At 32.9% G+C, this 24,097-nt stretch overlaps 1 protein-coding gene across 3 annotated transcripts in view; it reads right to left on the reverse strand.

Moving 5' to 3' along the window:
* Positions 1-24,097, reverse strand: part of ARHGEF10 (Rho guanine nucleotide exchange factor 10) — a 215,807-nt gene that overhangs the window by 108,315 nt on the left and 83,395 nt on the right. For 2 of the 3 annotated variants that reach the window (XM_012539906.3, XM_023494668.2), the window contains exons 7-11: positions 21,593-21,649; positions 16,747-16,910; positions 12,605-12,721; positions 9,635-9,749; positions 1,073-1,182 (exon numbers count right to left, since the gene is read on the reverse strand). In XM_012539906.3, the coding sequence (XP_012395360.1) occupies positions 1,073-1,182; positions 9,635-9,749; positions 12,605-12,721; positions 16,747-16,910; positions 21,593-21,649 (563 nt within the window). The remainder of the gene's footprint in view (positions 1-1,072; positions 1,183-9,634; positions 9,750-12,604; positions 12,722-16,746; positions 16,911-21,592; positions 21,650-24,097) is intronic. The other variant, XM_023494669.2, reaches the window with a different exon arrangement.

A 24,097-nucleotide genomic window follows, 5' to 3' on the forward strand; every position in this document is an offset into this window, starting at 1 on the left:
TACTTGGCCAAGATTACACAGCTAAGTTAGCACCAAAGGCAGCAATTATCTGAATCAAGTTCAAGTTCAGGGCTTTTTCCCCCTCTGTTCTATTATAGACTTAGCAATCTTCCTTAGTTTCCTCTTGTACACAGTTACCCACTTCTTTAGATCTATCTCCCTGGATCAAAAGATAATTTTTTTTAGAGATGAAGGGACCAAGGAGGACATGTCCAATATTTAAGAGATGAACTAAGGCCTAAAATAATTTACTCAGTCATGCAAATAGTCAGGGGATTTGAACCCTGGTCCTCTATCTTTAAATCCTATCCTTTTATACTTATGTCCAAAACAGATTTTAAAAGGGACTTTAAAGTCCCTTTTAAAATCTGCCAATTTATCCCTTGGCATCAAGAATTTTTAACATTAATCTTTAATATTTTCCTTTCTTTTGGCATCTAATTTGACCAAATAGATATTCTTGATAGCATCTGTTGCCTTTATTTTCCACCTCCTGCATTTATAATTTTTTTACCATGTTACTCATTTGGAAAGTTATAGAGCACAAGCTTGGACAAAGGAAAATCTGAATTAAAATCCTGCCTCAGATACTTAATACCAGTGTAAACTGGGGCACTCTGTGTCTCATTTTCCCCATGTGTAAAACGGAGGTAATAATTGTACCTAATCTCAAAAGTTTGTTATGAGGATCAAATTAATTCATACATATAAATGATTTTGCAAATCTTAAAGAGCTATACAAATATTAGCTATTATTATTATTAGAGAAATTAGTATTAAAATCTCCCCCCAGAAAACCATCCAATGCTCTCTATTGGCAATATAACCTAGAACACCAGTCTCTAAGTTAGTATATCTGAGTTCTAATTCTGCCTATCACATCCACAAGTTGCGTAATCTTGGATATATCATTTCCGATCTCAAACCCTCCTATCAACAAGGGCACATATTTTATGGATAAAGAACAATAAATAATAAAAGAATGCTTTGAAAATAGTAGGTCACACAACAAACGTTGCTTCACAATACATTTGGTGATATTCAGTTTTCTTATAATCCAAAATATACTAACTTGTTGCTGTGATAAACCTTCAGGCATTGGAGTCATAATTGCCTCTGTATGTACACAATCAACATCAATAAATAAGTTTAGCTCTTCCTCTTGAAGACAAGATCTGTGTTCTAAAAGTAGAAAATGAAATACTTATTTTCAGTGAAATATATTTAAAATTATTATAATACTTTGAAATAAACATATACACCCATACTTTGTTAAATTCAATTCCTCATAGATTATATTTCATACAAATTCCTATTGTCCTTCACATAAAAGTTGAGAGAGCATTTTGGTGACACAAACTTTAGTAAAATGAAGATTACAGCAAACAATTATAGTGGAATAACAGACAAAGTGGAATAGTAGGTGGAACAATAGACAAAGTGATGAATCTAGAATCAGGGACATCTGAGTTTAAATCTATCTTCAGACATTTATATTGTGTGACTATTCAAGTCACATAAATGATGATTGTCTCAGTATACTCATCTGTAAAAACAACTACTTCTCAGGATTGTTGTGAGACTAAAATTACATAATATTTGTAAATCATCTTTTGTTTTAATATCGCCCACCATCCTCAAGTATTCTTTTCATAACAAATATTTTTTAAATAACAAGAAAAAAATCAGCAAACACAACCAACACATGTCCCTAGAACCAGGCATTATTTGCAATGTTCCATATTCATGGACTTTCCCTTACCCTCATTCTGCAAAGGATAAAAAGGGAGATATCTTTTCACATTTCTATTTTGAAGGCCAAAATGATAATTTTTATAGTTATTTTTAGTTGTTTTGTTCTTGTTCTTTCCATTTACATAGGTAGGGTCATTATGTATACTTTTTTTTTGTTCTGCTTACTTCACTATACAACAATTCATATAAGTCTTTCTAAATTTCTCTGTGTTCACTATACCCATAATTCATAATGTGGACCACAACAAAATGTAGCAAGTCTTCAAAGACTTGGGACCTCTGGGTCATCTTACTTGTCTCCTGAGGAACTTATATGCAGGTCAAAAAGAAACAGTTAGAATTGACCATGGGACACCTAATTGGTTTAATAGTAGAAAAGAAGTATTATAAGATTTTATATTGTAACCTTAATTATTTAACTTATATGCAGAGTACATTAAGTTGAAATGCCAGGTTGGATAAATCAAAAGCTGAAATTAAAGTTGTCAGGAGAAATATCAGTAAACACCAATATGCAACAATACCAATCTGATGGCAAAAAATGAAGAATTAAGAAGCCACTTGATCAATCATTAAAATTTTAATAAGCACTAATTACATGCCAGGTACTGGGATAATTGCTAGGGATACAAAAAAAAAAAAAAAAAAGGAAAAGTCTAAAATTTAAACATCTAAAATCCTTCCTTAAAAAGCATTCTGGTCTATATGAACTTGGGCAAGTCACTTAACCCCAACTGCCCCAGTGGGGAGGAGGGAGGAAATATTGTGGTGCAAATCATTAGCATTTTTATATGTTACCAACAAAACCCAACAGCAAGAGATAGAAAGAGAAATCCCAAATAGCTGTAGAAAATATAAAATATGTGGGAGTCTACCTGCCAAGACAAAGCCAGGGACTATATGAACACAATTATAAAATACTTTTCACACAAATAAAGTTAGATCTAAACAATTGGAAGAATACCAATTGCTCATAGGTAGACTGAGCTAATATTATTATATTGATATAATATAATAATATTATATATTATTATATTATAATATAATATACTATATTATAATATATTAATATATAATATAAGATATATTATATAGCTAATATTATTATATTGATATAATATAATAATAACAAATGATAATTCCACCTAAATCAAGCTACTTATTCAGTGCCATATCAATCAAACTGCCAAGAAATTATTTTATAGAGCAAGAAAAAATAACAAAATTTAGTTTGAAGAACAAAAGAATTTCAAGAGAATTAATGAAAAAATGCAAAGGAAAGTGACCTAGCTATACCAAACCTAAAATTACATTATAAAGCATCAATCATCAAAATCATTTGGTACTGGATAAGAAATAGAGAAGTGGATAGGTTAGGTTCACAAGTCACAATAGTCAATGACTACAGTAATCTAATTTCTGATAAACTCAAAGCCTCCAGCTTCTCGGATAAGAATTCACTATCTGACAAAAATTGCTGGAAAAACTGGAAAATATTATGGAAAAAATTAGGCACTGATCAATATCTAATGCCCTATACCAAGAAAAGGTTGAAATGAGTTCATGATTTAGCCATAAAAGGCAATGATACTATCTGCAAATTAGGAGAACAACAGATAGTCTATTTTTCATAGCCCAAAAAGAGAAAGAACATTAGAAAATGCAAAAATGGATAATTTTGATTACATTAAATTAAAAAAGTTTTGCATAAACAAAACCAATGCAACCAAGATTAGAAGGGAAACAGGAATCTAGAGAAAAAAATTTCATTCAATGTTTCTGATAAAGGTCTCATTTCTAAAATATACAGAAATTGACTCAAATACATGGGAATACAAGCCATTTCCCAATTGATAAATGGTCAAAGGATATGAACAATTTCCAGATGAAGAAATTAAAGCCATTTCTAGTCATATGAAAAATGCTATAAATCACTTTTGATTGGAGAAATGGAATTTAAGACAACTCTGAGGTACCACTCCCCCTTCTCATATTAGCTAAAATGACAGAAAAAGACAATGATAAATGTTGGAGGGCATGTGGCAAAACTGGGACACTAATGCATTCTTGATGGAGTTGTGAAATGATCCAGTCATTCTGAAAAGCAACTTGGTACTGTGCCCAAAGGACTATCATATTGTGCTTAACTTTTGTCCCAGAAATGCTACCACTGGGTCTGTATCCTAAGGAAATCATAAAGAAGGGGAAAGGACCCACATGTGCAAAAATGTTTGTAGCAGCTCTTTTTTGTGGTGGCAAGGACCTGGAAATTGAGTGGCTGTAAATCAGTTGGGGAATGGCTGAATAAATTATGGTACATGAATGTAATGGAATATTATTGCTCTACAAGAAATGATGAGCAGGCTGATTTCAGAAAAGTCTAGAAAAACTTACTTGAACTGATGCTAAGTTAAGTGAGCAGAACCAAGAGAATATTGAACATTCTAGTAACAACAAAATTATGTGATGATCAACTGTCATGGACTTAGCTCTTTTCAATGAGGTGATTCAAGGTAATTCCAATAGATTTGTGATAGAGAGAGCCATCTGCATCCAGAGAGAGAACAATGAAGACTGAATGTGGATTAAAGCATAATATTTTCATATTTTTTGGTGGTGGTATTTGTTTGTGGTTTGTTTTTCTTTTCTCATGTTTTTTCCCCTTTGATCTGTTTTTTTTTAATTAAAGCCTTTTTATTTTTTTATTATAGCTTTTTATTTACAAGATATATGCATAGGTAATTTTTCAGCATTGACAATTGCAAAACCTTTTGTTACAATTTTTCCCTCCCTTTCCCCACCCTTTCTCCCAGATGGCAGGTTGACCAATACATGTTATATATGTTAAAGTATATGTTAAATACAATATATGTATACATGTCCATACAGTTACTTTGCTGTACAAAAAGAATAGAACTTTGAAATAGTGTACAATTAACCTGTGAAGGAAATCAAAAATGCAGGCAAATAAAAATAGAGGGATTGGGAATTCTTTTTAGTAGTTCATACTCATTTCCCAGAGTTCTTTCACTGGGTATAGCTGGTTCATTTCATTACTGCTCTATTGGAACTGATTTGGTTGATCTCGTTGCTGAGGATGGCCTGGTCCATCAGAACTGGTCATCATCTAGTATTGTTGTTGAAGTATATAATAATCTCCTGGTCCTGCTCATTTCACTCAGCATCAGTTCATGTAAGTCTCTCCAGGCCTTTCTGAAATCATCCTGTTGGTCACTTTTTACAGAGCAATAATATTCCATAACATTCATATACCACAATTTATTCAACCATTCTCCAACTGATGGGCACTTTGATCTGTTTTTAAAAATTTTTTTTTGCAGAGCATGATGAATTTGGAAATATGTTTAGAAGAATTGCACATCTAATTTATATGGGATTACTCACTGTCTTGGGGAGAGGACAGGGAGAGGAGAGGGGGAAAATTTGGAATACAAAGTTTTGCAAAGGTGAATGATGAAAACTATCCTTGCATGTACTTGGAAAAATAAAATACTATTAAAATAAAAAAAAGCATTGGGGAGTAGTAGTTGTCTTTGGAATCAGGCATTCAAGTTAACAATTTAGTAAGGATTTAATGAATGACCACAGTGTACTACAGTGGTCAATCACTGTGCTAGGAACAAGGGATAAATGTGAAACAGTCATTCTCTTAAAGGAGCTTAAATTCCACTGGAAGAAAATATCTTTTTTACATCAGTAACAATGTATAAATGTATATGAAGTAAACAGAAAGTAATTTTGGAGGGGGAATAACATTAATAATTGACACCAAATCTTCAAAGGATTCCTACAATATGTGGCACTCAAGACATTTTTTGAAAAAAGTGAGGGATCCTATGAGGCAGAGATGAAGAAGAAGAACATTCAGATGCGGAGGATGGCCAGTACCAAGTCCTGGAAATGGGAAGTGGAATGTTGTCTATGTACATCAGTTTGGTTAGAATAAAGTTTCTTAAATTGTGGGTCACAACTCCATGTAGGGGTTGTGAAATTATGACTCACTATCATTAAATGTTTGATTTCTTCCTTTAAATAATCAATAACATCTATTTAAAACCATCAGTAAGCACCATATGTAATAGGGATAAACTGGAACCATTCCCAATAAGATCAGGAGTGAAACAAGTTTGCCCACTATCACCATTAGTATTTAATATTGTATTAGAAATGCTAGCTTCAATTGTACAATATTTCAGAGTCTGATTCTTTTTGTACAGCAAAATAACGTTTTGGTCATGTATACTTATTGTGTATCTAATTTATATTTTAATGTACTTAACATCTACTGGTCATCCTGCCATCTGGGGGAGGGGGTGGGGGGTAAGAGGTGAAAAATTGGAACAAGAGGTTTGGCAATTGTTAATGCTGTAAAGTTACCCATGCATATATCCTGTAAATAAAAGGCTATTAAATAAAAAAAAAAAAAAGAAATGCTAGCTTCAGAAATAACAGTTGAGAAAAAGATTAAAGGAATCAGAATAGGTAATGAGGAAAATATAGGTAAATGAGCAAATTATCACTCTTTGCTGATGATATAATGGTATACTTAGAGAACCCCACAGATTCTACTAAAAAGCTATTAGAAATAATCCACACCTTTAGCAAACAAAGTTGCAGGATACAAAATAAACCCACATATGTCATCAGCATTCTTATACATCACTAACAAAATCCAACAGTCAGAGTTACAAAGAGAAATTCCACTCAAAATAACTGTCCATAGTATACTTAGGAATCTATCTGCCAAGAGAAAATCAGGAACTATATGAGCAAAACTACAAAATACTTTCCACCCAAATAAAGTCAGATCTAACTAACTGGAAAAATATTAGATGCTCTTGGACAGGGCAAGCAAATATAATAAAGATGACAATACTACCTAAACTAATCTATTGATTTAGTGCTATACCAATCAGACTCCCAAAAAACTATTTTAATGACCTAGAAAAATAACAACAAAGTTCATATGGAAAAACAAAAGGTCAAGAATTTCAAGGGAACTAGTGAAAAAAAAAATCAAATGAAGGTGGCCTAGCTGTACTAGATTTAAAATTATATTATAAAGCAAGTGGTTACCAAAACCATTTGGCATTGGCTAAGAAATAGACTAGTTGATCAGGGAAATAGGTTAGATTCAAAGGACAAAATAGTCAATAACTTTAATAATCTAGTGTTTGACAAACCCAAAGACTCCAGCTTTGGGGATAAGAATTCATTGTTTGACAAAAACTGCTGGGAAAATTGGAAATTAGCAATTAAAAATTAGAAAATTAGGAAAATGGCAGAAACTAGGCATTGACCCACACTTAACACCGTACACCAAGATAAGGTCAAAATGGGTTCATGACATAGGCATAAAGAATGAGATTATAAATAAATAGAAGAACATAGGATAGTTTACCTCTCAGACCTATGGAGGAGGAAGGAATTTATGACCAAAGAAGAACTAGAGATCATTACTGATCACAAAATAGAAAATTTTGATTATATCAAATTGAAAAAATTTTGTACAAACAAAACTAATGCAGACAAGATTAGAAGGGAAGCAATAAATTGGGAAAGCATTTTTTACAGTCAAAGGTTCTAATAAAGGCCTCATTTCCAAAATATATAGAGAATTGACTCCAATTTATAAGAAATCAAGTCATTCTCCAATTGATAAATGGTCAAAGAATATGAATGGACAATTCTCAGATGAAGAAATTGAAACTATTTCTAGCTATATGAAAAGATGCTCCAATTCATTATTAATCAGAGAAATGCAAATTAAAACAACTCTGAGATACTACTACACAGCTGTCAGATTGGTTAGAATGACAGGCAAAGATAATGCAAAATGTTGGAGGAGATGTGAGAAACCTGGGACACTAATACATTATTGGTGGAATTGTGAGCACATCTAGCCATTCTAGAGAGCGAATTGGAACTATGCTCAAAAAGTTATCAAACTGTGCATATCCTTTGACCCAGCAGTGTTACTACTGGGCTTATACCCCAAAGAAATCTTAAAGAAGGGAAAGGGACCTGTATGTTCAAAAATGTTTGTGGCAGGTCTCTTTGTAATGGCCAGAAACTGGAAACTGAGTGGATGCCCCTCAATTGGAGAATGTCTGGATAAATTGTGGTATATGAATGTTATGGAATATTACTGTTCTGTAAGAAATGACCATCAAGGTGATTTCAGAGAGGCCTGGAGAGACTTATATGAACGAATGCTGAGTGAAGTGAGCAGGACCAGGAGATTATTATATACTTCAACAACAATACTATATGATGATCAATTCTGATAGACGTGGCTCTCTTCAACAATGAGATGAAACAAATCACCTCTAATAGAACAGTAATTAATTGAACCAGCTACACCCAGTGAAAGAACTCTGGGAGATGACTATGAATCACTACATAGAATTCCCAATCCCTCTATTTTTACCCACCTGCATTTTTTATTTCCTTCACAAGTTAATTGTACACTATTTCAAAGTCCAATTCTTTTTGTGCAGCAAAATAACTGTATGGAAATGTATACATATGTTATATTTAGCATATACTTTAACATATTTAACATATATTGGTCTACTTGCCATCTAGGGGAGGGGATGGAGGGAAGGAGGAGAAAAATTGGAACAAAAGGTTTTGCAACAATCAATGCTGAAAAATTACCCATGCATATATCTTGTAAATAAAAGGCTATAATAAAAAAAATAAATGCTAGTTGATTGACAAAAAAAAGTTTGATTTCTATGCCCATTTTATATATCTATATTCTAATCTATCTACATACCTGGGGCTGTGTAAAAATTTCTTGGGTGAAAAGGATTTGCGAGTGGAAAAAATTCAAGAAGTCCTGGGTTAGAAAATGGGAGAACAATATATTATATGCTATCTGGAAAAATTATGAAGAACTTTAAATCCCAAATAGAAGAGCATATTTTATCCTAGAGGCAACAGAGCTCTCTGTCCTTTTTATGAACAGAGAGCATGATCACATCTCTAAATCAGGATTAGTTTAGTAGTAGGGTAAAGGATAAATTGGAGGCTACTCTGACACTAATTGTATAACCATGGGCCAATTATTTATTCTCTTGCTCCCTCAACCAACTCTAAACAAAATCAAGTCCTTTCCCATTCTTATGACTGACATTATATTACTGACATAATGAGGCCTTGAATTAAATTGAGGTTTTAACCTCTGCTGAAATACAAATTCCCCCTAAAGTGAAATGTTCTATCTTTTGTCCTACTTAAATATTTCAAAAATTTGTGATTTTATAACCTGACCTATTAAGTCATAAAGGGAGGGAGTGCCTAGTATGGAAACGTATTCCACCAAAGCAAACTGGCAATTGTTCCATAACTGGCCGAGTTTTCTTAGAAAGATGATGGAAAAATTGAGAGATTAAAGGACTTTCCTTTCACATAAATTATCTCTTATACTGATAAATATAGGACCATATTGTTTTCTATTATTGTAACTACAATGCTTTGCAGAATTAAACATTCAATTGGTTGAATATAGGACCTAAGCAGTTTTTTTTTTGGTAAGAAGTGTGAGAGGATCAGGTAAGAATAAAAGGAGTCTGAAAGGAAGGGAGAAAATCATGATTCTCACAGCCAAATCACTAAAAGAACAGAGAGGTTTCCACTCTGGAGAATTTCCATCATTGAAAGTATTTTCAAAATTCTCCTATCATCTCCCCAAAGAGGAAAAATCTAAAAGTATCATTTTGTCCATGAATATGCTCTCCCTAAGGAAGATCCTGATTTTGCTTCACAGATAATCCCATATAAGCTTTAATTATAACAACATTGCCAGTGTACCCAACCTTGACACAGTGACATCAGCTCTATAGACACTCACCATTGGAAACAAATGATTTAGTCCGGATGAATGAACGGCCTTTTTTCACAGCAGCTTTGGTTTTTTCAAGGCCATCTTTGGTACCTTCTTTTGCTGCCCGCATGAGTTTTTGCATCTGCAATAAAGGAAAAATGTTAAGCTATGAAGTTGGTGCTTATTGATGCAGTTCAATAGATATCCATACACATCATGGCAGGGATCTATGCATTTAACTAGCTTCATTTAAAAGAATACTGTCAAGTCGTTTGGTCCCAAATGGATCTTTTGGATGGACATTTTCTTTTCAGTCAAAAATATATTCATTATTTTTTTAATATTTAAATATATGACATTTTACAACATATACATATGTATACATGTGTGTCTACACATATATGTACACAACACTTCTCTTGGGAACAGCAAAATAACTTGTGGACCTACAAAACATTCTAGTACTATAATCAAAGAGTAGAAAGGGCAATAAGCACACAGAGACAGGTCAAACAGAATTCAGTTCTCTCCAGGACTCCCATTTCACAAGTTTGACCATATAAATACTGAAGTCATCACTGCATTTAAGTCCCCACTTGATATAGGACTGCCAATCTGAAGTGGTCAAATGAAAACAGGCCAAGTCCTAAGAACCACTTAAAGTGTGTCAATGTAAAATTTTTTTGACTTGAGCTAAACAGAACATAAAAAACAATGAACCCATTAGATAATTTTGAAACAAAAAGGACTGCTTGACTGAGAGATATAGCAACAATTTTCTAGTAAGATAATCTTCATTATCTCTCATCTAGGTTATTGTAATAATTTTATTTGATTTTCTGGTCTCTAATTCCTTTCCAATTGATTCTTCATTAAAAAAATGTCTTAAAAAAACTCTTTGTCTTGTCAGTTTTCTATTCACAAGTAATCAATGATTGTTCCAATGCCATACAAATTCAAGGTATAATTCCACTCTATCTTTTTAGACTTCTTATATTGCTTCTCTTCAAGTATGTAACACTACAGTCAAACTAAGCTCCTCTATGAATTCTGTTCTTGTTCTATTCTCTTCTATCATATCTTTATGTTCATCTATTTCCCTTATCTAGAATATTTTCTTCTCTCTATTACCACATCACCACTTATTGAAGTACCTCCTTTCCTTAGGAGGTGCCATTCAAGTATTAGGCCAATGAAGTTTTTCTTAATTCCCCTCCTTGAAAATAAAGTCTCTATCCTCAAATTTTCAGAGCACTGTGTTTCAATCTCTCTACTTAAAGTTCTTCTTTCCCCTCATCATACTCTTCCCTTGTATTACTGTTATTTGTATACATTTTCTTCCTTCTTATTAGATTATAAGTAGGTCCAATATCATATTCATCATTGTATCTCTAAGCAACATTTTTAATGAATTTTCATTTAATTTTTCTTAGTGGTATCAAGTCAAAAGTTCTGACAATACATTCATTTTGTTGTGAAGCTGTTTCAGTCCTGCCTGACGTTTTGTGACCCCATTTGCAAAGATATGCCATTTTACTAATTTTACAGATGAGGAAATTGAGGCAAACATGGATTAGTTACTTGCACAAAATCACACAGCTGATAAGTGTCTGAGGCCTAATTTGAGCTCATGTCTTTCTGACTCCCAGCCTGGTAATCTATCCACTGTGCCATATTGCTGCCCTTATAAGTTCACTAATGAATGCCAAAATGCAGTAAATATCCAGTTGTGATATAAAGCCTATATAATGGCTTTATATAGAAATCAAATCATTCTAACAATTGACTTTATTTGATCTTTGAAGAGTTTTCCCTTCTTGAAATTCTCTACTTGATTTTTTTTCGTGATAATAATAATCCACTTATCTCTCTTTTTTGTTTCTTTTATCTAGTTCCTCTTCCTTTTCTCATCCCCTCACAGTGAATTATCTTTAAAAGTCAGCTTTTTTCAGTTCTTTACATTCTCTTCCTTGGAGAGTTTACTTCCTCTTATGACATCAGCTACTAGTTTTATGTTTATGATCCCTAAATACAGATGTCTATGATTAATCTTTTCCCAGTCTTTTTCCTTCTTTCTAGCTATCTGCAGGATACCAACCAATCAGGAATTAACTCATCACAGTACATCCCCAATAAGTTCCCATTGCTACCTTCTTTCTCTACAAATATCACTATTCAGTTCTCATTGATTTTCCTGCCCCAACTTTCTCCCTCTCCAAACCAGCCTGTAATACTATCTTTCTAGAGCAGTTCTTTTGCCTCATTTCTCTCTGGCAAAAGAATCGATCATTATTCCTTATATCTTCCTGGATTAAAAGTAAATTAAGTTATCCAAATTCAAGACCCTATATAATCTGTTTCCAGTTTACCTGGTCAACTTGATTTCTCATTATTACCCAATGTGATATCCCTCCCAAACATATTGTCAAGCCAACAGCCTGAAATATTTATCAGATCCCAAAATTTTGAGGATTTTTGGATGCCTACTTACTCTACAGCTGTTAACCTAAATATTATTGACCTTCTCAGGATTCTTAAACAATAATTGTAATTTTGCTATATTATTAGGCTCTATCCTATACCATAACATCCCCTTTTCTACATGTTTCCTATATAAAAGCAAATAAATTCTACTTAATAACACAAATATCATCAAACCTATGATAGTAGCATAATAGAGCCAAAGCTATGAGGTTATTTAGGCGGATAAGTTACTTGAAAATTAGAACATATTCTTAAATTTTACAACCAAATTCAACATAGCATTATTCAGCAGATATAAGTTGGGGGTGGGGGGGTGGGAAAGATGAAAAAAATTGGAGAAGACCAAACAAAAGTAAAAGTTACTTGACAGTATATTTTTAATGTAAATTTTGAAAATATCAGCATGTTGACATTTTAATTAAAATTATTATCTATTTGGTTATTTTTAAAGTTTTTAAAGTCTTTTCAAATCATCATTTAAAATGTAGCTGGTCAAAAAATTAACCACACTACCTTCAGCTCATGTTTTTGCTTTAGCTGCTGAATCTCTACTGCTCCCACAGTGTTTGCCATCAAATCTTTCATCTTTTTTTCATAGTGCTCCTTTAAACGGGTTAGGTCATGAGATAGCTACAGTGCATAAAGAGATACAATCTTTTCAAAAGAAAAAAGGCTGTAGTACTTTTTAACAAGTGTAAATGGAAAGTACTTCAGTAGTGTCACACATGCAATTTTCTCTGACAAATGGTGTACATATATGAGAATCTACTTTGGCAAGGAAACTCAAGCAGTGGCAAGTCTCGAGTCTTTTGGTAAGCACAACTACAAACAGGTCAAGATGCCATGTGCTTGATTTAGCACCAGTAATTTTGGAAAATTAAAACCCCAAAGCTTTGAGACCACAACTACTTTAGGTGAGTCAGAATGGAGAGTTCTTGGTATCTTGATATTAAAAACTAAATGAAAAAAAAAATTAAAGATTTTTTTTTGTTTTAAAAAATCATTATTTTAACATTACATGCAACATTCTGCAGCATAACATGCAGACAATATTCTAGACAATTCTGAACATTCACTTTTCAAAAGCAAGGAAAAATTATAACTGATAAAGATTTGAACAGTCTCCAAGCTGACATAAGTTGCTCTCAACATTATGGGTTTGGTTTCTGGACCAAGTATCAAAATCCATTCATTATTATTTTTATTTCAGTATAAAATCTCAAAACCACAGACAAAAACAACATAGCTCCTTTAGGGCTAGCCTTTTTTATGTTTAGTCCCAGACAGTACTATTTTGGGCAAAGTTTTTTTTAAACATTTGCAGACTTTTTTTTGAGTTGAAGTTTAAAAAAGATATGGGCTTGTGTTATGTTTCAAACATTCCTTTGTGGGCTAAATCTTGATTTTAAGTCTGTCCTCTAAAAGCCTGGCACCTGGTATGTGGCTGAAGAAATTAGAATTTTACTTATAGGAATTATAGAGAGAGATGAATCAACTTAACTTCAATTCAAAATTGGCATATTCATTTTCAGTTACCAGATAGGTAGGTAAACATCTCTAAATTAAAGGCTAATGTTTAGCCCTCCTTTCAATAAAATGTTAGTGATGTTTCAGACTCTGTACACAAAAAGGTCACCACTGAAAAGGACCTCACTAAGATATGGCTGAATTGTCCTAATAATGACCATATGAATAATATTAATAGGTCACTTTTGTATAGGATTTTTGGTTATAAAGTGTTTTTACGTGTATTATATGCCACAAAATACTCCTTGAAATAGGTAACACAAGTATAAAACTATATTTGTCCATAAAAGTGAATATATATATATATATATATATATATATATATATATATATATATAGTGTGTGTGTGTGTGTGTGTGTGTAAATGGGGGTGAGGAGTATAGTGTGGAAAGAACACTAATTGGTACTGGATTCAGAATACCTCAGTTTAAATTTCATGACTGAGCAAGTAACTTAATCACATTGGGTTGAGTGTTTTCATCTGTAAGATGCAGGGGTTGGCGGGTATCTCTTCCACCTCTAGATCAGTGAATTCTATCATCTATACCTATAATTCCATTGTTTTTATGGATTCCCTGGTGAGAAAACTTACCAATAAGTACTTTTGCAAATTGATGTCATAAAAGAATTGCTTTGGGTCATTGAGAATTAGGTAAAATAAAAGACCCCAAAATTAGGGGGCTAAATGATTTTTATATTTGTATTCCCAATACTATAAAGTATAGGCTTAATAAATGCGTGTTGATTTACTGATTGATTTAGTAATTTTGGTGAGGCAGTCACTTGACTTGCCTATGACCATATAGCCATTAAGTGTCAACTGGAGGACCTGAACCCGGGTGGTTTGCCCAAGACCATAAGTGGTGATTGTGAGATTTAAATCCCTGACTGTTGACTAGAGGTCAAATGATGTTTTCATTAAACCAGAATTTTTTTTAAACTTTTACTGGCAGTCACTTGCTTTAAGACATTTGTACAATGGCACTACTTTTGTAACAGAATCACAGAAATTTAGAGTTGAGAAGGAATCTTAGATAAAAGCTCATCCTAACTTCTTTCCAAAGCAAAACAAAAATTTATGCAAAATGGCTGGAAATGGGACATAGAGAGAGAATCCAGATTCTCTCTAAGAAAAACTTACTAGTCTCTCCAAAGGTATTACACATCTGACCTAGACTTAATTTACTTCATTACTGCAAGGAACTATGATTTTCTCAATGTTAATATTCCTTCTATTCAAGCAATTTTTAACTCTTCTTCCACAAAATACAGCCTTTAAGAGTTGTTGTGGCTGGAGCAGCTAAGTGGGGCAATAGACAGAGCATCAGCCCTGAAGTCAGGAGGACCCAAGTTCAAATCTAGTCTCAGACACTTAACACTTTCTAGCTGTGTGACCCTGGGCAAGTCACTTAACTCCAACTGTCTCAGCAAAAAAACAAAACAAAAAAACAGAGTTGCTTTGGCCAAAAAAATTATCATCCTCTAATCAATTTAGTAATAAGCATCCTCAAATCTGGTTAAAATGTGCAACTGAAAAAGAGGTAAACAATCCATTAACAAACTCATCCTTGAAGTCTTTGTAGATTGTGGGGGAACCTAACAGTACTTTTATTCAGTTTGCCTTCCTTCTCAAAAAGTTTATTAACCTAATTTCACAGGAAAGGAAAGAAGGAAAAACAAAGGAAATTAAATATACCTCTCGGTCATAAGTTTGGGATATTGTTCTAACCAGATAAACTAATTGATCAAGGCATTCAAATAATAAATCTGTGCAATTGAGAGTATTTGTGTATAGATTGTAAGTCTCTGTATTTATTATCACATCCTAATGGAACAAAGATACCACAATCTCTGAAGAAGTTTTAATATAAAATTCAAAACACAAGTTATGAAAAGTTGCCTGCTTTCTTAGAAATCTCATTTTGCTTCCAGTTATGGGTTGCAGTGGATGGCCAGTGATACACCTGCCAACTCTGAAATTCTGTGATTCTGTGGTATTCAGAAGTAGCTAAATTTTACTTCACCTAAGAAACCTAATTTCCTGAAGCTTGTACTTGATTGTCCTGAGGAGAAACCAAATTTGTCACTACAAATTGAACTAGTGGCATTTTTTTAAATGAGTTCCACTGAGAAATTAATAGAAACCTGAATTGGAAAGCACAAGTAGGTTATGTTTTGAGAGTTAATGATAATTGCATCTTATGAGGTCAAAATGGTTAATTCTGACCATGTTAAAGGTCAGAACTTTAATCACATAAGCTGGATCAGTAAACCTGACCAGCAGAAACAACCTAGCTGTTCAGTGATTCAATTTCCAAATTGAAAGTGATTGAAAATGATTTACTTTGGAGAAAACAACATGAATAGATGAAGCCAGTCTCATATATGGCCACAAATATCACACCAATAATATTCAGTGGCATTAATATGAGTATTAAATGTGTATGATTAAAACAAAGATGCAGATAAGGTATAGAAATCACTATTAAGTATAGAAAACTTCAGCTCAAAAATTATATATATATGAAATCTAGTAACTGAAGTCAAAGACAGACTCTAAAGGAGGTATGTTTTTTTTCTACTTTCCTCAAACTTCATGGTTCCTTCTTAAGACTCCTAAACTCAATAATATTTATCAAAGAATAATGCTTAGAAGATATCACATACACAGAAAGCAAAGTAAAATTTTAGTCTTCTAAAACTATTATGCATTTTACTCTCTATTCTCTTTTCTGTTTTATGGTGAAAATGGCTGTAAGCCCAAAACATTACTTTAAAAAATATGGCTGGGCTGCTTCAAACAAAACTGGCACATGAAAACACAGTTTTTTTCAAAACAGACACATATAGAAAATATTTTACTAAAAGATTCATCATACAAGACATCTTTATATAGTAATCTACTATATTGCATTTAAAATGGATTTTTTATGAAAATTCAATAGAATCTCATAAATTGATGTACTGTGTAAAGTTCTTCTCTTTTGAGCACTGTTTCATAAATTCACCATTTTAATCATATTTCAACTTCTATTTCAGAATTAAGATTAAAAATTTTTTTAAATAAATATTTTTTAAAAGGCAGGAGACCATCTTACGTGAATGAATAAAGTATTTTGATTACATACTTGCTTTTTGTGGTTGCCTCGCAAAAAGGAGCTCGGAATCCCATTTTTGCATTCTGAATCACTTTGCTCTTCATAGCTTTCAAATTCACTTGAACTCCACCCATAATCCAAAGAGCTGTTTCCACCTTCATCCCCATTCTCAACATCATCATAAATCATTTCCTCTGCATGCATTAATATCAAAATGGAATGAAAATGAAAATGCAAAGTCACTTGGATTTACATTTAGTCATGAGTTTCAACTAGTTATAATTTTCTATGATATAGTTTGGAGTATTATAAACATCATATAGGAAGTGAGATGCTGACCAATGTAGAACAGCACCTGCTCTGCAGTTTTACAGTAGTTTGGAGGCATTGATTGGTAAAGTGATTTCCTCAGAGTCACATAATTAATATTTGTCAAAGACATTGAACTCTGCTCTTCCTAATTCTCAAATTATTCCTCTATCCTAGTAGTTCCCAATGTGTTTAAATTCTGTGAATGCCTTTAAACAACAACTGCAAAAAAGTGGGTTGTGAATTCATAAAATATCTGAATATACTACTCATAATACTGTTTATAGTTATTTACTACTTAAGATGATGTTAAAGAATTTTTAGCATAAACCCTCTTGGACAATCATCACAAACCTTCTAAGGGGTTCATAAATCACTAAGTGGAAACCAGTTCTGTAGCCTACAAAGTGTCATTTTGGTTTAGTGGGAAAACCTGCACTTAGAGTTCTAAGACTTGGAGTAGAATCACAGCTCTCCTCCACATGTGAATGGATGACCATGGGCAACTGAATCTTTCAGAACCTCAATTTCTTCATATTTTTCTTGAATAGCATCTTGCTATGCTCACATTGCATTGTATCTAAATTTCTCACTTGAACCTGTCTGAATGTTTATGAATTTTGTGGTAAGAGGTTCTGATGCAAATTTTCTTCCTAAAATCCACGATTCAAAAAATTTCATTACAGGAGTTGATAAACAGTAATTGAACACTACAAAGAGAATAAAACCAGGGGTCCATGTATGTGCAGTTCTGCTTCCAAAAACCTACCAAGAGCATTACAACTTTATCCCACAAAAATAATCTATACTCATGGCAGACATCTTGATTTTAAGATGGGCTGTTCTCTATAATTAAATATTTGATTCCATTGGTAGTAGTGAATGTCCTCACAAGAATAATAGGAGTGGCTGACATTTACATAATGATTTAGGTGTTAAAATGATTTCATATCTATTCTCTCTTCAAAACAGGTAAACAAGACAAGAATCATTCTCTTTTTTATAAATGAAGAAACTGAGGTTCAGAGAAGGTATATGATCATACAGCTAGAATGGGGGAAGAGATCAGAGTCAAATTCAGGTGATCTGGTTCTAATTCCACTACTCTATTTCTCCACTCTCATACACACACACAAAAAAAAAACCCAGTCTATTTATTATTATTAATAATTATTACTAATTATTACATGGAAGATAGCACGTAGACTCAGAGATTCTTATCTTTTAGCAAATACTCCATATCATTTATCTTCCTAAGGAATTTGCTTCTAGAAGAGGCCCCTGTTGAAAGGGACAAAATATTAATATTGCACTGGTTTCAATTATTTATCAAGTGTATTGTTAGAAATGTCTATTTTGGGTAAGGTTTTCCTCTGGAATGAGTTTCAATTGAAAAATTATGCAGAGTAATTAGAAAGATGGCACTCCTGTAGTGTGAAAACTTGCCAGTATTTCTTTAATTAAGTCTATTATTTGGGTTATTTCAATTAAAACTATTATAAATTATATTCTCACAAACCACTAAAAATAAGCATAACCAAAGTAGTACTGAAGATTGGATTCTCATGTAGAAAAAGCAAACCAAAAGGAAAGATCTGAATACATTTGGAATTTGTGCATTTAAAACTTGAAACTTGTTTCAAGTCAAATTAAACACAACATATAATCATAACCCCTTGAAACATCATCTTTTCCAACTTCTTCATAACTTCAAATTAATTCTTCTAAAAGCATAATGTACATTTTAAACTTTCAATCAGATATCCTGAAAAGTAAAGAATGAATTTTTAAAAGATGCCTGAAAAAAAGAGCTTCATCATCATACACCTCTTTAATAACTTCTGAAATAAAAATGATTGCATTTTTTTCTTATTGGCATTTAGATAGATACTGGTATTTTGAACTGAAAAGGAATTATGAACATTTAAACCTCCTCATTTAATAGATGAGAGAACTGAAGTCCCATAGAGAAAAAGTGGCTTGTCTAAGGTCATTTAAGCAGCCTGTTGTAGTAGAGTGTTAAGAATTTGGAATCAGAAGATTTGAGTTCTAATATCAACTCTGACCATGCTACCTTTTCCACTTCGATCAGTTAATCTCTGGGACTAAGGTTTTTGTCTTTAAAAGGGGGGGAATGAATAAAATGACTAAATTTTCTCCAAGCTACATCTATAATCTTATAAACACAGGCAGAAGCAAAGCTGCATTCTCAGACCATGTTTCCATATCACTAAAACAATAAATTGATGAATTCAAGCAATTATTTCTATCACAAAATATGGTAAATATGGTGACCAAAATCAATCAGTCTTTTGTGTGACTAAAATTATTTCCTGTTTGCCTGATTAACTCTCATCAAAATAATCATCTGAGTAACTCAATGTTGACATATTTTGAATCTAGTACTTGATGACTCAATTGGGATTAAAGACTTAGAGGCAAATAGTATTTTAGGATTTAATCTATTTAATCCCCTCATTTTACAAAGGAAGAAACTAGGTCCAAACATGAAGTAGTGTCAAGATAAAATTAGAAGACAACTTGTTTTCCAAAGCTAAGGCACAGCTCACTTGCTGGACTTGCTTGCAGGCTAGAGGCTAGCTCATCAGGTTTACAGTAGTTTTTCCAGAGCAATACAGGCAAATAGGAGAGGACTTAAACCCAGGTCCTTTGACTCCAGATCTAGTGCATTTCTCAAGATTATTTTACTCTTGGCTAATTTAGCTTTTTTTTTTTTTGAGTACTTATGAAAAATTATACAACACTGGCTTACATATTCTAATTTGCAGTTTGCTATTTTTTCACTATATGGGGGTATATCCCCAACCAGTATGATACAATAACAGCTTTAGCTCTCGAAGGTCCAGTCCAAATCTGTCATTTTCTTGATGAGGAAACTGAGACCCAGAGAGAGATTAAATGACTTTGTCCAAGAACTTACAGATAGTGGCAAACACAGAATTTGTACCAGTCTTCTACTTTCTGAACTTGTGATCATGCTACTGTACAATCAAATTGTAGGATTATTGAGAATAAGGACCTGCGTTATATTTTTCCTATATCCCTCCACAGACCTAGCACGCTAGGAAATTTGAGATTCTCATTCAATAAATAATTATTGGATTTTTTTCACTATTCCTACTATTTAAAATCTTTTTCCATCTTCAGTTTTGTGAAGGATGAGGGCATTGATTTCTCTCAACAGATCATTTCATCACCAAAAATTTAATTTGGCTTTGACAAGTACAGTTACATTAACTAGATTGTGAGTTCCTTCAGAACAGAAAATGTATGTTGCTTTTCTTTGTATTGCCAGAATTTAGCATGGTGCTTAGTAGAAACTTAATGTTTATTGACTAACTAGCAAGTAATCTGAAAAATACTTCACCCTTTTGTTCTTACCTTTCTTTCTGTTTCCAGCACTTAACCCAGTCCCCAATAAATAATAGATACTTAATACTTGTTGACTTTTTCTTCCATCTTTCTCAAAGTTTTTCTGGTATTCTCCACAATTATTCTGACTCTTTCAAGGGCTACAAGATGGCTTAAAAGAGTATCTTTAAGTAATGTCAAGTCCTAAGGGAATTATTTGGATCTTTTATTTGGTGGGCTTGGATTCAAAGGGCTTCTTTCACTGCCAAGAAAAACATCCCAAGTCAACCAGGCATCTGTTTTTCCCAACAAGTCCACTGATTGGCAAGTTCTTCTCTTAGTTTGACAGGAATCAAGCTGTGTGGCATCAGAGCAAAATAATTTTGGAATTTGGCCCTGGGCAATTTCCTTCCCAGTTGAGATCATTCAGCTGGTAAGAGACACCTCAGTACACTCACCTAGTGGCTAAGGATTGCAAGAACTCACACATAGTGCATGCTGTTCCCTAAAAGATCAAATTTTGCCCAGGGCAACTTTTAGCAGCATTATTCTTCATGAATACATTGGACATTGTAGCCAGAAGACTTCAAGTCAGAGAGCTATGTTTGGTCAATCTTATCTATTGAGATTTAAAAAATTATGTTCAATGGTATCTAAGATTCTAGAGAATTTTAATTCAAATTTAGAAGTGAAACAGGCTTAAAGATCTTCCTCATTTTACAGGTAAGGAAATTGAATCCTGGGAAAGATGATAATAATAACAACATCATCAATAATTCACATTCACATAGCTACATCAATGTATGCAAAGCACTTTACATACACTATCCAGAATATATGATTCTCATTTTACAAATAAGGAAGCCAAGGCTCAGAGAGGTGAGGTGAGTTATCCAGTCACATAAATGGTTAAATGTTTGAGGCAAGCATGAAACTTAGCGTTTCTTATTTCAAGAACATGATTCTAATTAATGCACCATACTGCTTTACCCATGGTGATAAAGACAGTAATAGAACCAAAATTCAATAAAAATAAGAAAAAAGAAAGAAAGGAAGAAAGAAAAAACACAAAACAATAAGTTCTGACAAGCTATCATTAAATATAAACATTTATAAATCAAATATATACATCTTTACGAAGAACAAAAAGATATTAGGATAAATATTCTACTTCTAATTTGCACTCAAGTCAAACCTGGTTCTGAGTCTGAATTTTCTCTTGGAACATCATCATAAATCACTTCTTCTGGGTCTAAAACAATAAAAGAAATATGTTTAAAATCTAGGTAAGCACAGTTCACTGCTACTTACATTTTACATAACCATAAACTTTTAAAAATTAATTCTAAAGCTTTTTCAAAAAGTTAAGTCTAGAAGGTGATATGTAAGTATTCTGTGTATAAAATTCATCATGTTGGCAGTAGGATATTTTGATGGACATGTGACCACATTAAATATATCAAGTGTTGTGAAGACTGCGTATTTTAAAATCAGCCGAAGTCAGGAATTCAGGTTAGAGGAAAATTGTCAATCTTTATTCTCAGTGAAGAAAGATCGGAAGTGGAAGGGAATCAGCAATATCAATGTGTGCAGCTGAGTCAAGAAGCTAGCTAGACCAACAGCCACACAACCAAGAGCTACAAGCATGGAACCCAGGCTCAATCCCTCCCAGCTTCTCTTCCTGTCTCTCTCTGCCTCCACCCACCAAATCATCATTTCCTATACAACACATCAGGACTTGCACAGAGAGTGGGCAGGGACCATTCTTTATCCAATCATGTATATTAATAGAGTATAGTCCAATTACTATTTAGCCTCACATGCTTGGGACCTCAGTGCATCAACTCAAGCCTCAGCCCATTACAAAGTGTGGTTGGCTTTTGCTGTATTCTTACAAAAAATGATCTCTCTCTCCCAGTTACTTAGTATCTAGATAAAGTGCATGCTGTCATTTGATTTTAAAACATCAAAAATATTACCATAACATCATGATTAAAAACTAAAAAAGGACACATGACCTTAGAAGCCATCTATTCAAACCCCTCATTTTAAGATGAAGAAACTAAGCCCCACAAAATGACTTGCTGATCACCTTGCAAAAACCATAAGAGGAAGACTTGGAAGTCAGTCCTCTGTTTCCAAATCCAGAGATTATTTTTTCCCTGGAAGAAATTTATAATCAACCCAGTATGATTTCATTTATTTAATAGTTGTAAAGTTTGGAAGTTAATGAAGTGTATCAAAAGAAATGAAAAAAGGGTTGGGAAAAGAAAATCAAATTTCAAGAATTCCAGCTTTAAGGTCAAAACCAACAAAAGTCGATTAAATGCATGAAATCCTACAAAAGCTCCAACAAAAGTTTGAATCAGAGGTTATAACAGTGCTTGTATCCACCAGGGAATTATGTAGAAAAATAGGTTTAAAAGTCACTTTTTAAATGCATCTAACTATTATTCCTCCTTGTATTAAAAACCATTTTCTTAATTAAAACTATACTTTAAAATATCAGCATAATAAAAGAATAATTAACTAAGATAATAATATATCCTCCATATTTGAGCATAGTTCTATTTTATAATATTAAAGCTATCTTTATATATTGTTCAAAAAGTCTCAAAATAACTAAAAATCTACTGCACAATGTGCTCGGTTTTCCAAGACTTAGGAAAAAACTCTACTAAAGAGGAACTAACTACTTTCTAAAGCATCCAACCACATTCCATTTCTGGAGAGTCCTGACTGTTAGAAAAAATGTCCTCAAGTCTAACCATTTTTTACCTTTTGGCAAGTATCATTCCTTAGGGCTACCCTCTGGTACCAAGGGAAAAAAAATGATTTCTCTTTGAGAAGTCAATCCTTTCAATACCTGAAGATAGCTACCAAATTCCCCACCAAATCCCACCTCAAGATTTTTCTCCAAGCTAAAATTCCTAGTTATTTCAGCCAATGTTGTGGCATGGTCTTAAGACCTTTATCTTGCCTGTTTTAACTTTGAATTACTCTCACTTTTGTCCTCTCTGTTTTAAAAGAAAGCATGATAGGTTTGTTGTTTATTTCTCCCTCACTACTTCAAAATTTAAATATTTAAGCTAAATATATATATTAAATATACAAACTAATATTTAATGTAAATATTAAAATTAAATAGTATCCAGGGAAAGGTATTACCTTACAAAGACTATGGCCCATCCCTTCTTGCCATCATACTTTCTATATAAAATGTTATTTACTCTTGTTTAATAAAATTTATGATCAAAACCTCTGGAGAACTTTTAAGAGTTATAAGATATTATAGTTTATAAAGATTTTGGAGATTTAAATTTTTCATTTTATAAATGAGAAAACTGAAGCCCAAGAGGGCAGTGACTGGTTCTGGGTCAGGTGACTAGCTGGTTCCAGAATGAGCATGAGAAGCCAAGAACTCTGACTACTAATCCAGCATTCTTTCTATTGCACTACATGACTACTGTTTGCTACTGTTGAAGTAATGCCAGTTTACTGTTGTACTAAATTGTAGCCCTTCTAATTAGCTGTCATCTGGAAAGGAGGAGAGTTAAAGGAAGAAAATAGAGATTAATTTAGCTTTCAAATTAAACTGCTTTGGAAAAGCATGTCCATAATTTTGTGGTAAATTGATGATGACTTAATATCCCCCAAGCAGAATCATCCAATTAGGAAAGGTTTTTGTTTTGACAGTGTC

The sequence above is a fragment of the Sarcophilus harrisii genome, chromosome 2 (assembly GCF_902635505.1).
Source record: "Sarcophilus harrisii chromosome 2, mSarHar1.11, whole genome shotgun sequence".
Classification (NCBI taxonomy): domain Eukaryota; kingdom Metazoa; phylum Chordata; class Mammalia; order Dasyuromorphia; family Dasyuridae; genus Sarcophilus; species Sarcophilus harrisii.